A 13,923-nucleotide genomic window follows, 5' to 3' on the forward strand; every position below is an offset into this window, starting at 1 on the left:
CTACCACTATCAGCACGTATCAAATTAAAAATTAGTGTGCATTATGTTAATTGTCTATATAGGTTTACGCTAAACTATCATAATGTTTAATGTAAACTACATAATGTATAATGCATTGTACATAATGCAATTTCTACACCAAATAATGCACTTATATATTATACACGAAGTTTATTAAGCTATATACAAAATTCGACTCAAAATGATGTGCATCATATCTTTATATAATGGCATTATTTGCAATAGATTATGCATTATTAAACTTTTTGTATGTATTAGGGTGAATTGGTTTTGTGGTAAGTATCATGGATGAATTAGTTTCTGACGTTAACTTGCATTTGGGGTATTAATTTAAATAGCCACCACTGTCAGCACAAATCAAATAAAAAATATTCATTCCCTGTGTTATGTAATGCAAAGTATTGGTAAAGGCGATATAGATATAGGAAAACAATATATGCATTATTTGATAACAATATTGCATTATGCACGGACAAATGGTCATTATTTTGACTGTTGTGGGAATAACATGTATAAACGGCCTCTCGGGAATGAGAGATTTTGTGAAACTAATGCTTATAAACATAGTAAGTGACCGACATAAAATCCACTCATAAACAAAAAACATGTACTAAAGATGCTTGTAAAACTTGGATTTCTATTACAGCCATTTAACTAATAAGAAAAATAGGATCCAAAAAAAAAGAATAGTGTTATTTTGTTTAAAAAACCTGAGTCAAGCTGGATTTTTCCCCTTCCGCGCATCTGTCTCCGTATTCATCTCTTTAAGGACGGGACAGTTTCTGGAGTCGTGATGACCCAATTCATCGCACGCCTTACACCGTCTAAGAGGCATTGTCGCATCCTTTATAGCCTTTTCTCTCTTTGAAATCAGACGGCTCGCCGAGCTGCTTGCGTGACCCTTCGTCTTCACGACATCCGAAGGATGAACCTCAACAGATTCAGGCCTTACCATTCCATAAAACTCCTCTACCATACGCCTCTTCTCAGCGGCTGAGGTTGACGGAGTACCAGTTTGAAGAGAGTGACCAAGTTCTTCGACGCCACCTACGAATGCACGTAACACCTCGATGTCAGTATCAAATCGTCTAAGAAACCCATAAAACATCAAAATCGTCTGCTTAGACACAGTTTGCCTATCGTCAACGGAGGAATTGGTAAGCAGGGGATCCTGAAACTCCCCATGTACAACCTTGGCTAAGGGAGTCTTCATCCATCGGCTTTCACAGTATTTATCCGGGATTTTTTTCACCTCATTGTTCCGAAACAAGAAAAATATATGGCTGCACAAATAACCATGCCTCCCAAATAGTTTGCATTCGCACGAGTAAGTATCATCAGACTTCTCATGACGGACAACATATGTATTGCGCTTGCTATCCCCAAGGTTGTATGTGTCAACCGTTTCTCCGGACATAAAACCCAGCACACGACATCTGTCATTACCCTCCACAATTTCTTCTTGTATTTTCTTGAACATACTGTCGGTAAACAACGTGGAAGCATGTTTCTCGAACAGCAGAGTAGTTGCTAGTATGGGTATGGCAGTGGCATCGTGGTAGTCCAAAGCTGTTCTACTGTTCCGCTGGAATTCTATGGCGTGATTGAAATTCAAGTAGAATTTAGCTATGTTAGCTCGGGGCTTCAGAAAATTTTTGTAGAAACTTTCTCTGATTCAGATATGGACGTAGTCCTAATCATCGATCCCATAGGAAAATCCCTAAAGTACGCCGGTATCCAGTACTTCCTATACGCATACAATGTGTTGAACCAGTCGATGTTCTCTAGCTTATGATGTTCGACCAATCTATTCCACTCCTCCTCGAATTCGTCCGGCTCTACTAGGTCTGACCAGACACAAACGTTAAATTCCTTTTTGAAATCATCGTCCCGCAACAATCTGTTTGGTACCTTGACAGCCAACTTATGCATTATATGCCACATACACCAACGGTGACGTGTGCCGACTAGGACCTCTTCAATCGCTGATCTCATACCCAAATCTTGATCGGTCACAATCATCCTGGGTGCTACACCCATACAATCTACAAAATGTCTGAACAACCAAGCAAATGCCCCTGTTTTCTCGCTGCACACCAACCCGGCCGCAAATGTCACAGGACTACCATGATTATCCTTTCCAGTGAAAGGAGTGAGATCATGCAGTACCTGCATACATCATGTTAACGTGGCATCAGAAATGTAAACAGATCATAATGCAACTACGGTATTGCGTAATGCATTGACACACAGTAATAATGCACGCAGTATAGAACAGATAAATGCACTATAACGTACAAAACACATTAGTCAGTTTCAACCTGTTTGTGTTTTATGTGGAGTCGAAGGACACAATATCACCAAACATGTGGTAATTCCTCGTCATCAAACCGTCGCACCAAAACAGAGCAACCAACTGGTCAGATTCGTTAACTTCATAGTGATAGGTGAACACCTCAGACATCTCTATCTTCTTAGCCATATCATCCAACACCATTTGTACATTAAATCCTTGTGCATATGCTTTGATGTCCCGTGAGGCATTCCTGATATCCCCAACAGTGCAACCAACTAGGTCAAACCCACCAAGAATTTCCTTCAGTACCTTAAATGTAAGCGTGGGGCCTATATTAGCCCTGGAACAGTCGAGGATGAATTTATGATGTACATCATCCAACTTGCGATTACTTGACATGAATTGCTGATGTTCCGTCTCAACCATGTGATGGTTATAAATCTCGTTGAACTCCTGAATTATGCAACCTGACAAGCAATCTTCCGAGAAACACCTGAACGATATACTAGTCGTACAACCACACCGCTTAGATAACTTCCTACGCTTGATAGTGAAACCAGAACGGACATTCAACTGGTCATCTTCATCACCCTTCTTCCTTCCTTCCCTATTGCATACAACTTGATACCAGGTCGTGGCATCATCAACCTTCCTCATAGCTTGTTTGCGCGTTTCAAAGCCAACTGTGCGGGCATATACATCGTAAAAAGTGAAAGCGAATTCCAAGGATTGGAATTTCTGACCTAGAACAGGCTTCAGCTCGGGAGAACATTCAGGTACAACAACCACTGTACAGAATTTGGAAAAAGGGGGTCAGCATAAAAGTACAACTTTGCAATGTAGTAAGCTGATAATTAATGCACGATTTTCATAAATTTAATCTGTCAAATATTTAAATCGGACAATTACGTGGTTTATTTATAGGTCAAACACAAACTATTGTCAAACGTTGTTATTAATGTTTACGTACTACACCCTAGCCCCTAGGATTATTAAACCCTTATGGGAAACAAGAAACGTGTGCCAAAAATCAAAACTAATCACCGATATTTAAGCCCTAGAGAAACGAGACATAATAACGGTCCTATATTAATTCGTACAACATACACATTGCAAATAAGATATTAAGCATTATACAGACAATATAGTCCATTACGCATATTCATTTGGTGCATTATTTGTACGAAATTTATTCAGTATACTATGTACATTGGAAACTTACGTGATTTATTTATAGGTCAAACACAAACTATTTTTCAACGTTATTAATGTTTACGTACTATACCCTAGCCCCTAGGATTATTAAACCCTTAGGGAAAACAAGAAACGTGTGCCACAAAACAAAACTAATAACCGATAATTAGGCCCTAGAGAAACGAGACATACTAGCGGTCCTATCTTAATTCGTACAACATACACATTGCAAATAAGATATTATGCATTATACAAACAATATAATCCATTACGCATATTCAGTTGGTGCATTATTTGTACGAACTTTATTCAGTATACTATGTACATTGGAAACTTACGTGATTTATTTATAGGTCAAACACAAACTACTCTTAAACGTTGTTATTAATGTTTACGTACTATACCCTAACCCCATAGGGGAAAAAAGAAACGTGCGCCAAACATCGAAACACAGACCAAAAATTTAGACTGTATACATTGCCGCTCACGAATTATGCATTATATAGGCAGAAATATTCATTATGCGTGATCAATATGTGCATTACATGCATCGTTTTACCCTAATACCGTAGATATGCCGAGAGCGAAACCCTCAAGGAAGGTTTCAAATTCGTCGCTGATTAATTACTCTATCCTGAACATTGCTTTTCTATATTACGCGTATATAGTCTTAAAAAATCACAGCAAGCGATCATGTTATACCATGACAACACAATACACGAATTACTTGCTGATTAACTATCAAATAATCAGACTGCTACAACTGGTAGTGAAACATCTGAAACATAAACAAAATAAGGCTAATTCGGAATTACCTTCTTCCATTATTAAGAACAAAAACGGTTGCTACAACACCAAGTAAACAAGCTTGAAATACCGACGATTGATTAACGTCAAAATTGAGAATTGTGAGAATTGAAACCTTGCTGCTAATAATCGGAATAAAAAAACCTATACGCCTGAGTAAAACCCTTCCTTCTTCTACGTGAGATGAGAACAACAAACGGCAATATCTTCCAAGGAGAGAATCATGGAATTTCCATAACTGCCAAATAAGTATTTACCAATTCTGCCCTTTTTGGATTTTTAATTGATTATAATTTAATGCGATCAGCGAAATTTTGCATCCATCGGATGGATGTAATTGACGGTAGAGATTAAGAAGGAAAAATGATGAAATATAGAAAAAGGAAAAGAATACATCCCTATATATATATATATATATATATAGAACCATTCTTAAGTGTAGAACCTAGAACTCTACATATTTTATTCATTGGATGAGGAAAAAATGACGGTCAAGATTAAAAATCATACATATTAGACTATGTTTTCACGACATTCCGGACTCAACATGTGAAAAAACTCACATGTTGATGCAAGAATGAATGAAACGAAGAAGAGTCCATGCATGCTTTATTTTTTCACTTATCTGCATTCACCCATTAATAATAGTTTTGGTTGTAATGGGAAGTTGTTGTGCAAATCAACACCATTGGATTAAAAGATCTAACGACCTCCGTTTGACATTTGTTCTACGTTTAAGAATGGTTCTATCTTGATCACAATCCTATATATATATATATATATATATATATATATATATATATATATATATATATATATATATATATATATATATATATATATATATATATATAGGGTCATGATCTATGGCAAACACCTCTTAACCATATAACTAGAGAACAAATCATAGCCACAAGATCAAGAAAATCAAGGGCTAGTATTAATACATGTAATTTTCTAATTTAAGGAGAAATTAATTCCCTCAATCACAAATTTACTCCACAATAACAAGGCGGGGGTATAATTGTCATTGCAGCCAAAATAATGTCATTGGCAAATTCACAAATTCAATTCGTTTGAGAACGAATTCTTCGTTGAGCTCCGAGAATCTGAGCAAGCGGAAGCAGGCGGCGGAGAAGAAGCCATACCGCGGGATTCAGATGCGCAAGTGGGGGGAATGGGTGGCGGAGATCAGGGAGCCCAACAAGCGCTCCAGAATCTGGCTGGGCTCCTACTCCTCCCACGTCGCCACCGCCCGCGCATACGACACCGCCGTCTCCTCCTCCGCGGCCCCACCGCCCGCCTCAACTTCCCCGACTGCGTCCCCGAGTACTGCCACCAGGACCTCTCCGCCGCCGCCATCAGGAAGAAGGCCACCGAGGATGTTGTACTGTACTGTAAATGCTTCAGAAAGAAGGGGATTATCTCATACGTGGCTAAGTTGTGTTGATGAATTGATAAAATGTGAAGTTTGGCAGTGCTTATATTGCTTGTATAATGTTTTGAGGCTCAAATCTTTGGTTGCTCATCCTCTCTGTAAAAAGCAAGTAATTTGCAGAATGAATAAGGAAGGGTACTTGTGGATGTGATTTTACTTCACTCTTTTGTGAACAGTAAAATCAAAATAAGCGTGATGTGTTTTGTGAACAAGAGTGAAGTAAAATCAGAGTAAGAGTGATGTGTTTTGTGAACAAGAGTGAAGTAAAATCAGAATAAGAGTGATGTGTTTTGTGAACAAGAGTGAAGTAAAATTAGAATAAGAGTGAAGTAAAATCAGAATAAGAGTGATGTGTTTTGTGAACAAGAGTGAAGTAAAATCAGAGTAAGAGTGATGTGTTTTGTGAACAAGAGTGAAGTAAAATCAGAGTAAGAGTGATGTGTTTTGTGAACAAGAGTGAAGTAAAATCAGAATAAGAGTGAAGTAAAATCAAAATAAGAGTGATGTGTTTTGTGAACAAGAGTGAAGTGAAATCAAAATAAGAGTGATGTGTTTTGTGAACAAGAATGAAGTAAAATCAGAATAAGAGTGATGTGTTTTGTAAACAAGAGTGAAGTAAAATCACAGTAAGAGTGATGTGTTTTGTTAACAAGAGTGAAGTAAAATCATGCTAATAGTGATGTGTTTTGTTAACAACAGTGAAGCAAAATCATCAAAATTTTGTGTATTATTTCACATATTGATTTTTTAATTTTACAGCAGCCTAATACAACAATATCGTAATCTATTTTCAGTTATACCATCAAATCAATAACAATAGCCAAGAAGATAATGAAAATTTAATAGATAAACCTATAAGTATTTAGTTTAACACAGCCAAAGCCCGAAGCAAAAAAACACATAGGAGCGAGTTTGTAATTAGTTTTCTATTAGTATCAAATCAAATCTCTAGTTTATAATAAGTATCAAATCTCTGCCGCAGCATCGTCAATGTGACGCGATTGGTGGGACATCATGAACTAGTTCATCTTCTCCTCCATTGCATCGCAGCAAAATTTCTATCCATTTTCATTCCTTGCTCATTTAATTCCTCCCTTATTAGCTACAGAATAATGGCTCCAAAGCGTGATCACCGTCGTGAAACGCCTCCACTTCGGCGCCTCGGAGAAGATAAAAAAGAACGATCTCAGTAGCTCGTTTTTTCTGTTCTGGAGCAGAACATCAACAATCTCAATCTGGAAGAAAACGAATCGCGTATGAGCTAATGAATTTCATAATGTAATTTCCAAAAATACCCTTGGCCTATTTTATATTATTAAAATAAATAATATTTGTTCCATTAAGATGTGTGGCTGAGATTTGTTCTCTAGTTATACACTTAAAATTAGTTATATCTTGATCACTACCCTATATATATATATATATATATATATATATATATATATATATAGAGTAGTGATCTATGGCAAACACCTCTTAACCAAATAACTAGAGAACAAATAATAGCCACAAGATCAAAAAAATCAAGGGATTTGAATTTAAGGAGATATTGGTTCCTTTAATCACAAATTTACTCTATAATAAAATGCAGGGGTATTATGGTCATTGCATACCAATTGAATTAACTCCAAAATCAGGGTAGTTCGAAAAATTGAATTCAATTGCAAACGAGCGTCTTCAACCTAGCATTCTCTCTTCTCCTCTTCTCTATTATAGAAATTCACTTGTTTCAGCTCCGGATGAAGGTCAGAGGAGATCTCCGGCCACTCGCCGGAGGAGGTGGAGGGGAGCATGCTGTTGGACGAAGGAATCGGACGATCCGTATCTGGATTTCCGGCAGTCGATTCTGCAGATGTTACTAACTCTGCTGCTCTGCACCGCAGCATTTACGGTTCGAGATTGGATTGGAAGGAGATGCCTGAGGGTTAGTGGTGAAAATTGGTGAAATTGATTGAAATTGAGCAAATTTGAGGTTGCTGGATTTAGTGTTATCATTTGGTTTTTGGTTTTGAGAGGGAACGCAGACAGTGTTTTTGTTATTAGTTTAACGGTTGAAGATAGTATCATCTTTCTTTATCTATTCATTTCTTTTTTGTATCACTCCTTCTTTTTACCACCGCTATTGTCTCACATTCAAGTAATAAAATCCACGTCAGATTCTAGAATTCGTTTATGAACAAAATCCACATGAAATCCGAAATTCAAATTCTTAGATTTATTTTGTTATTAGTGATGTATTTTGTAAACAAGAGTGAAGTAAAATCATGCTAAGAGTGATGTGTTTTATAAACAAAAGTGAAGTAAAATCATAATAAGAGTGATGTGTTTTGTAAACAAAAGTGAAGTAAAATCATAATAAGAGTGATGTGTTTTGTAAACAAGAGTGAAGTAAAATCATGCTAATAGTGATGTGTTTTGTGAACAAGAGTGAAGTAAAATCAGAATAAGAGTGATGTATTTTGTGAACAAGAGTGAAGTAAAATCACAGTAAAAGTGATGTGTTTTGTGAACAATACTGAAGTAAAATCATAATAAGAGTGATGTGTTTTGTGAACAAGAGTGAAGTAAAATTAGAATAAGAGTGATGTGTTTTGTGAATAAGAGTGAAGTGAAATCACAGTAAGAGTGATGTGTTTTGTTAACAACAATGAAATAAAATTATGCTAAGAGTGATGTGTTTTGTAAACAAGAGTGATGTGTTTTGTGAATAAGAGTGAAGTAAAATCTGAGTAAGAGTGATGTGCTTTGTGAACAAGAATGAAGTAAAATCATGCTAAGAGTGATGTGTTTTGTAAACAAGAGTGAAGTAAAATCTGAGTAAGAGTGATGTGTTTTGTGAACAAGAGTGAAGTAAAATCTGAGTAATAGTGATGTGTTTTGTGAACAAGAGTGAAGTAAAATATGAGTAAGAGTGATGTGTTTTGTGAACAAGAGTGAAGTAAAATCTGAGTAAGAGTGATGTGTTTTGTGAACAAGAGTGATGTGTTTTGTAAACAAGAGTGAAGTATTCAAAATCCACTTCAATTTGACAATTTCTGCATTTGACAATTACACCAGCCATATACCTATTTGTGAACAATACCTACTGCATCCAGAAACATGTATTCTGAATTCTGCCAATAAGTTCGAATATTTTTACTAATATTTATATATACATAGGAACAACCAGAAATTTACTAACTTAGCAAACAAATTATCCTAATGTTCACCAAACTACAATCGCAGTGCCCATTCATGCTTCAGCCTCAATCTAACCCAATAAATGACACATCACTCTTGTGGCGAAGAGTGATGTGTTTTGTGAACAAGAGTGAAGTAAAATCAGAATAAGAGTGATGTGTTTTGTGAACAAGAGTGAAGTGTTTTCTGAACAAGAGTGAAGTGTTTTGTGAACAAGAGTGAAGTAAAATGAGAATAAGAGTGATGTGTTTTGTAAACAAGAGTGAAGTAAATAGCAATATTGATATGTTGAGTAACAAATAATGAACTCACTGTGACATTTCATCAAACACATACTGTGCTCATATTAATATACATCTATTCTTCTTTATCTTACAATGAATCTAACCAAAAGATTTATAGGAAAAAAAAAACCATAACAAAATTCACTTATATTTACAAAGTCTTCTTCTCTAATCGATTCTCATTTCCTTAACTTCAGTGGCAGCAACACACCGCTACCTTGGCGGCTCAGCCAGACTCTCCATGTCGGAGTTCGCCGATCAATTCGAATAGATGCTATTTAGATTAGATGAATAAACGTGGTACCCAACGACGGCAAGCAAGCAAAGAATAGCTGCACCAGATGAAAATCCAACCTAAAAACCATTAAACAAACTCAAAATCAGCTCAATCAATAAATAAAATAGTCATGAAAGAGATCGGCGGTGAAAGCCTCTAGAATTGTCTGATTCGCCGTGAAATACAGAATTTGTTAGAAATCGCGCTTTGAATTTGGGAGAGATCAGCGTTGAATTCCGAAAATGCCCTTTGGCTATTATTTTTTATAAAAATCTGCAAGATTATGTAAGCCATAAGATTAATTTGGAGTATTAAGATGTGTGGCTGAGATTTGTTCTCTAGTTATACACTTAAGATTAGTTATATCTTGATCACTCCCCTATATATATATATATATAATATATATATATTTGTAAACTTGAGGAGTTGTTTTTGGTGAAATGTGTGAGGTTTCCTTTTATATTCCAGAAGCCGTGAAAGCTCGGTGCATCTTTATTTTTTTTAATAATTCGTGCTTCTGATTGCAGGTTATGCTACCAGAGCAGCTGAGTTCAATTATCGCCAAGGTGCGTTTCTCGTCATTTGTTGCTCCTAGTAGGGAAGAAATGTACCTGACTTAGCTTCGTCAATCTAATGTATCTATAAATTTTCTCCTGTGCCATTGTAAGATATGTTTGTTATAGTCTCCCAGTGCATTACTTGCATATTTATCATAACCTGAAGTATTACGTTCGTTCTTTTTTGGTGTCATGATTAGTTTTAAAAATGATCTTGTTGTTTGCTATTCGCTTGCTTGCTGTTTCGACATTTTTCAGTGTGACACATCTCAGAGGATTCCCCAAATCTGAATGTATCTGCAAATTTGCAACTAAAGTTCCTTGCTAACTACATAAAAATCTCACAAACAGCTTAAACGATGGGAGTAGGGTAGGCCATAAAACCCTTGATGATGGTAAACGCATACGCTACCTTATAAAGACGGGAGAGATTATTGACAGTGGAAGAGAGTGGCTAAAGAAAAGGAGAAACCAACAGAATTAGCTACTGCCTCTTAGGAGACCAGGTTCTGTATTATCCGTTCGATCTATCCCCAGCTATGTAACAACTAACAATCTAGATCTACAATTTGTACTCCTCAATTTATTCTTTTAACTTACATTCAAAGAACACACTTTTTGCTCCTTTCCTAATTTTAATATGAGGGATTCTTTAGCGTGTGGTAACCTCTCGATGTGAATGGCTACATCTCTTTCAGTAATTTCTCAAATATCATGCAGTGAAGATGCTGTTAGTCAATTAAGTAAGTCACAAAAGGTTAAACATAGGTTTTGCATAAGAAGCAGCAGTTTAAGATGATCATTGAACTAATTTACCTTAAAAAAATATGCATTGGTGTATGCTGCTGCCTAGTCACAGTGTAGTATTTGGAGATTTTCAGCTAGGTTTGTTGGGAGGTGTTCTTCTACTCTCTTTTCTCTTAGGTGCATGATTGAAGATTTGGCTTCTTTTTAGCTAGCAAGATTTTATATAGGTGTTATGCAGGTTTTGTAGTATAATTCTTACAAAAATGCACATAGTGGAATTCAATCTTATAAAAATGTTTTAAGATTTTGTACCTATTCAAAGAACTATTAACTCATAGTTATAAAACAGAAATGTTTTGTGGATGATGCTTAGTCAGGGGCTGCTCTAATAAATATATGTAACTTGATAGTAGCATGAATAGACTAACTATGACATGAACAGGGATCCACGACTTGCATCGTGGTTGTAGTAGCTCACTCAGCTCACGAACCATGCTCGTCTCACCCCATCGTGAACAAATTTACCTACAGTAGATGCTGGTAACTGTTTCATTGTGCCACTTAAAAATCATGTCATAAGGTCCAAGATATTGCAGATTGATTTAGTCTACCCAAACTCCAGTTTCACAAACAGATTAAACCATTAACTGTCATTATTATTCATCTTCTCTTTTTTTTCCTGGATTGCAGAGTGCATCAGATGACAAAGGCCATTAGAAGAAGGCTTTTCTGTCAATTTTTGGTGTTGAATTTTTCAATAGACAAAAACTTCTTGAGAGAGAAGTGTAGCAGGTTGACACCCTGTGAAGAGTCCAAATCACCATTTATGCCATTCACATTCAAATATGCTTATTTCAAATTTTCTTAACCAAATATACATAGTTATGATCTACCTCTCCATTTATAGCCCATGTTTTAATATTGCTTTGCAGAAGAATTGATTCTCCTCAACCAATGAAATTTACCAGGCTACAATTACAGTGTTACTATATACAGCTAAGAAACATGTGACACACTTGGTGGGTAAGAAAGCATGTTCCCCTTAAAGAAAGTTGTGATATAGCTCCAAATGATAAAATAAAACTCAGCATGAAAGTTAGAGGCATGGAGAAGAGGGCATCAGAAAAAAGTGAGTTGCACAAACACAAGAAATCAAATGGGAAATGTCGTGACAAATATAAAACTGCCAGTACAATATGAGCTGCTATTGTCTCGATTCTTGTTCTACATTTTGAACTTACACTATGATTCATTACTGTCAACTAGCCCCCACTTTATTTATTGTGCAGAGCAACTTTTATTTGGATCGTATTTTAAACTAAGCAAGTCAAAACATTCCTCCATCTTTCACATTTATTCATTTCAATCACTACTTCTTTCTTCTTCTAGTTCACAAAAATGCTACTAATGCATCCTCTGTTTTGTTTTCAAATTTCAATTTGGTACCATCTTCTATTTCAGAATTTCCATATGTTGATGAACAGTTAATTGATGTTTATTTGTTGCTAATGTTGTTAGTTTGAACAAAAATGCAATGCTCCTAAGGATTGAATTCTACAAAACATCATTAAAATTGTGACACAATTAATCATATAGAAACTAACCTAAACACCAGACCAAAGTCCCTCAAGTTTTACAAATGACCACAAAGCAAGGAAGCAGAGCTTTGGGGTTAAGCAAGTAAAGCTCCTCAACATTGGAATACAAGCCCACCTTCCCGGCCAGCGAATCGAACCCGGTCTGCCCAACAATGTCTAGCACGTTGTCGAGAGGGCGGTGCACCCTCCCGGCGATCACCCTGCACACGATCAACGCCTTCCTAAGGGACGGATCGTCCACATCGTCCTCTATCGACTCAAAAGCCCTTCCGCTAGTCGAAGTTGTGAAAACGCCCACTCCATTTCTCATCTCCCTTTTCGCGGAGAAGCCGTGCCGGATGATGCGGCACACGCTGCATTTGTCAGAGACGCAGAGGGCCGAGGAGCCGACGCCAAGGGCGCAGGCCGCGTGGGTTCCGTAGAATCGGAGGAGCTCGTTGCCGTCCGCCAAGCAACGAGGGTGTTTTTTTTGGAGTCTGCTTGCTTTGATCTTTACCATCTCTCTGTAGTCCTCAAATCTGCATAAGGTTTTTGGCATGTTGTGGACTTTTAAAACCCTCTGGATTCTAACACTGCGGCTCGGCTCAGATTTGGTCGATCTGCAAATGATTTCGACTACCTTTCGTGAGGAGTTGCCTTCCACTAGCTCCGTCACTGCATTCGCAAAACGAAACTGTCAGAAAATTGGTCTGGCAGGAAAAAATGGTTAATGATTGAGACCATGATATTTTTTAAAAAATAACGAATTAAAGCGATAAAGGGCTGATAAATAATTGTACCAGCATGGGTGGAGAGGTGGTGGGATTCGAGAGACTCCCACTCGAGGAATTGTTGGTCGCATTTGTGGCAGGTTGCAGTGCCAGCAGCTTCGTCGTTTCGTGTTTGCGATGTGATTCTATTATTACGGGTGTCTTGAGAGAAACCGGAGAATTTAAGGTCGTGTTTGGAAGTGGAGAAGACGACATGGTGGGTTATCGGGTTGAGGAACTCGCTGCTGCCGATAGAGCGAGGGCTGCAAGCGGGGGGAGGCGGCTCGGGATGCCTCTTGCTGCCGTGGATCACGTCTTTGAGGTTCGCGATGGACCTCGAGCAGCCGGAGCGCCTGCTTCTCTTGGGGAGGATCGACCACGGCTTCTTCTTCGTGTCCGGATCGTGGACGTCGGAGGAGTTGGATTTGCAGCTGTTCAACGAGAACCAAGCTCTTGGCATGCTATCTTTCTTCTTCTCCGACATAAATTTTTGTAATGATCAGTTGAATTTAATCTAAATAAAAGTGGTTGATGTGAAGACAAGAAGGGTAGCATTAGGGATGTCAATCGGGCTGGCCCGTCGGGTTTCGGGCCAACCCTACTCGGGTTGCGGGTCAATCGGGTGCGGGCTAATCGGGTTGTGATTTATTTCGGGTTATAAAAGCTCAGCCCTAACCCTAAAAGCTCGGGTTTCGGGCTAGCCCAGCGGGTTAATCGGGTTGCTACCGATAATATTAACATGCGATCAACCCAATAAATAATTATTAAAATTACT

General features: G+C 37.5%; 2 protein-coding genes, 1 long non-coding RNA gene and 1 pseudogene across 4 annotated transcripts; 2 read left to right on the forward strand and 2 right to left on the reverse strand.

Moving 5' to 3' along the window:
* Positions 1–736: 736 nt before the first annotated feature.
* Positions 737–3,470, reverse strand: LOC121784305 (protein FAR1-RELATED SEQUENCE 5-like). Its single transcript, XM_042182470.1, has 4 exons — positions 3,425–3,470; positions 2,435–3,105; positions 1,781–2,190; positions 737–1,691 (listed from the first exon to the last, which is right to left on the reverse strand). Exons 1-4 carry the CDS (start codon positions 3,468–3,470, stop codon positions 737–739), a joined length of 2,082 nt encoding a protein of 693 aa, XP_042038404.1.
* Positions 3,471–4,214: 744 nt separating this feature from the next.
* Positions 4,215–7,685, forward strand: LOC121784306 (annotated as a pseudogene).
* A 2,267-nt stretch (positions 7,686–9,952) lies between these two features.
* On the forward strand, positions 9,953–12,153 carry LOC121783612. 2 transcript variants are annotated; one of them, XR_006046605.1, is made up of 3 exons: positions 9,953–10,063; positions 10,406–11,593; positions 11,734–12,153. It is a non-coding gene; the product is annotated as an uncharacterized LOC121783612 (long non-coding RNA). The 2 variants fall into 2 exon arrangements; XR_006046604.1 differs by having other exon boundaries at positions 10,406–12,153.
* Positions 12,154–12,336: 183 nt separating this feature from the next.
* Positions 12,337–13,632, reverse strand: LOC121784307. The gene is made up of 2 exons (XM_042182471.1): positions 13,179–13,632; positions 12,337–13,053 (listed from the first exon to the last, which is right to left on the reverse strand). The coding sequence occupies exons 1-2, from the start codon at positions 13,630–13,632 to the stop codon at positions 12,428–12,430; spliced, it is 1,080 nt and encodes a 359-aa protein (XP_042038405.1). The 3' UTR covers positions 12,337–12,427.
* Positions 13,633–13,923: the final 291 nt, after the last annotated feature.

This window comes from Salvia splendens, chromosome 21, assembly GCF_004379255.2.
Source record: "Salvia splendens isolate huo1 chromosome 21, SspV2, whole genome shotgun sequence".
NCBI classification, from domain to species: domain Eukaryota; kingdom Viridiplantae; phylum Streptophyta; class Magnoliopsida; order Lamiales; family Lamiaceae; genus Salvia; species Salvia splendens.

Bases quoted from the DNA above. Each gene is read 5' to 3' on its own strand.
- LOC121784307 (XM_042182471.1), bottom strand. From the start codon at position 13,632: ATGTCGGAGAAGAAGAAAGATAGCATGCCAAGAGCTTGGTTCTCGTTG. The intron at 13,054-13,178 runs GTACAATTATTT...TTGCGAATGCAG, and splicing joins CCACCTCTCCACCCATGCTG to TGACGGAGCTAGTGGAAGGC.
- LOC121784305 (XM_042182470.1), bottom strand. From the start codon at position 3,470: ATGGACTATATTGTCTGTATAATGCTTAATATCTTATTTGCAATGT. The intron at 3,106-3,424 runs GTATGTTGTACG...AATTCTGTACAG, and splicing joins TAATATCTTATTTGCAATGT to TGGTTGTTGTACCTGAATGT. The intron at 2,191-2,434 runs GTTGCTCTGTTT...TGATGTATGCAG, and splicing joins TTAACGAATCTGACCAGTTG to GTACTGCATGATCTCACTCC.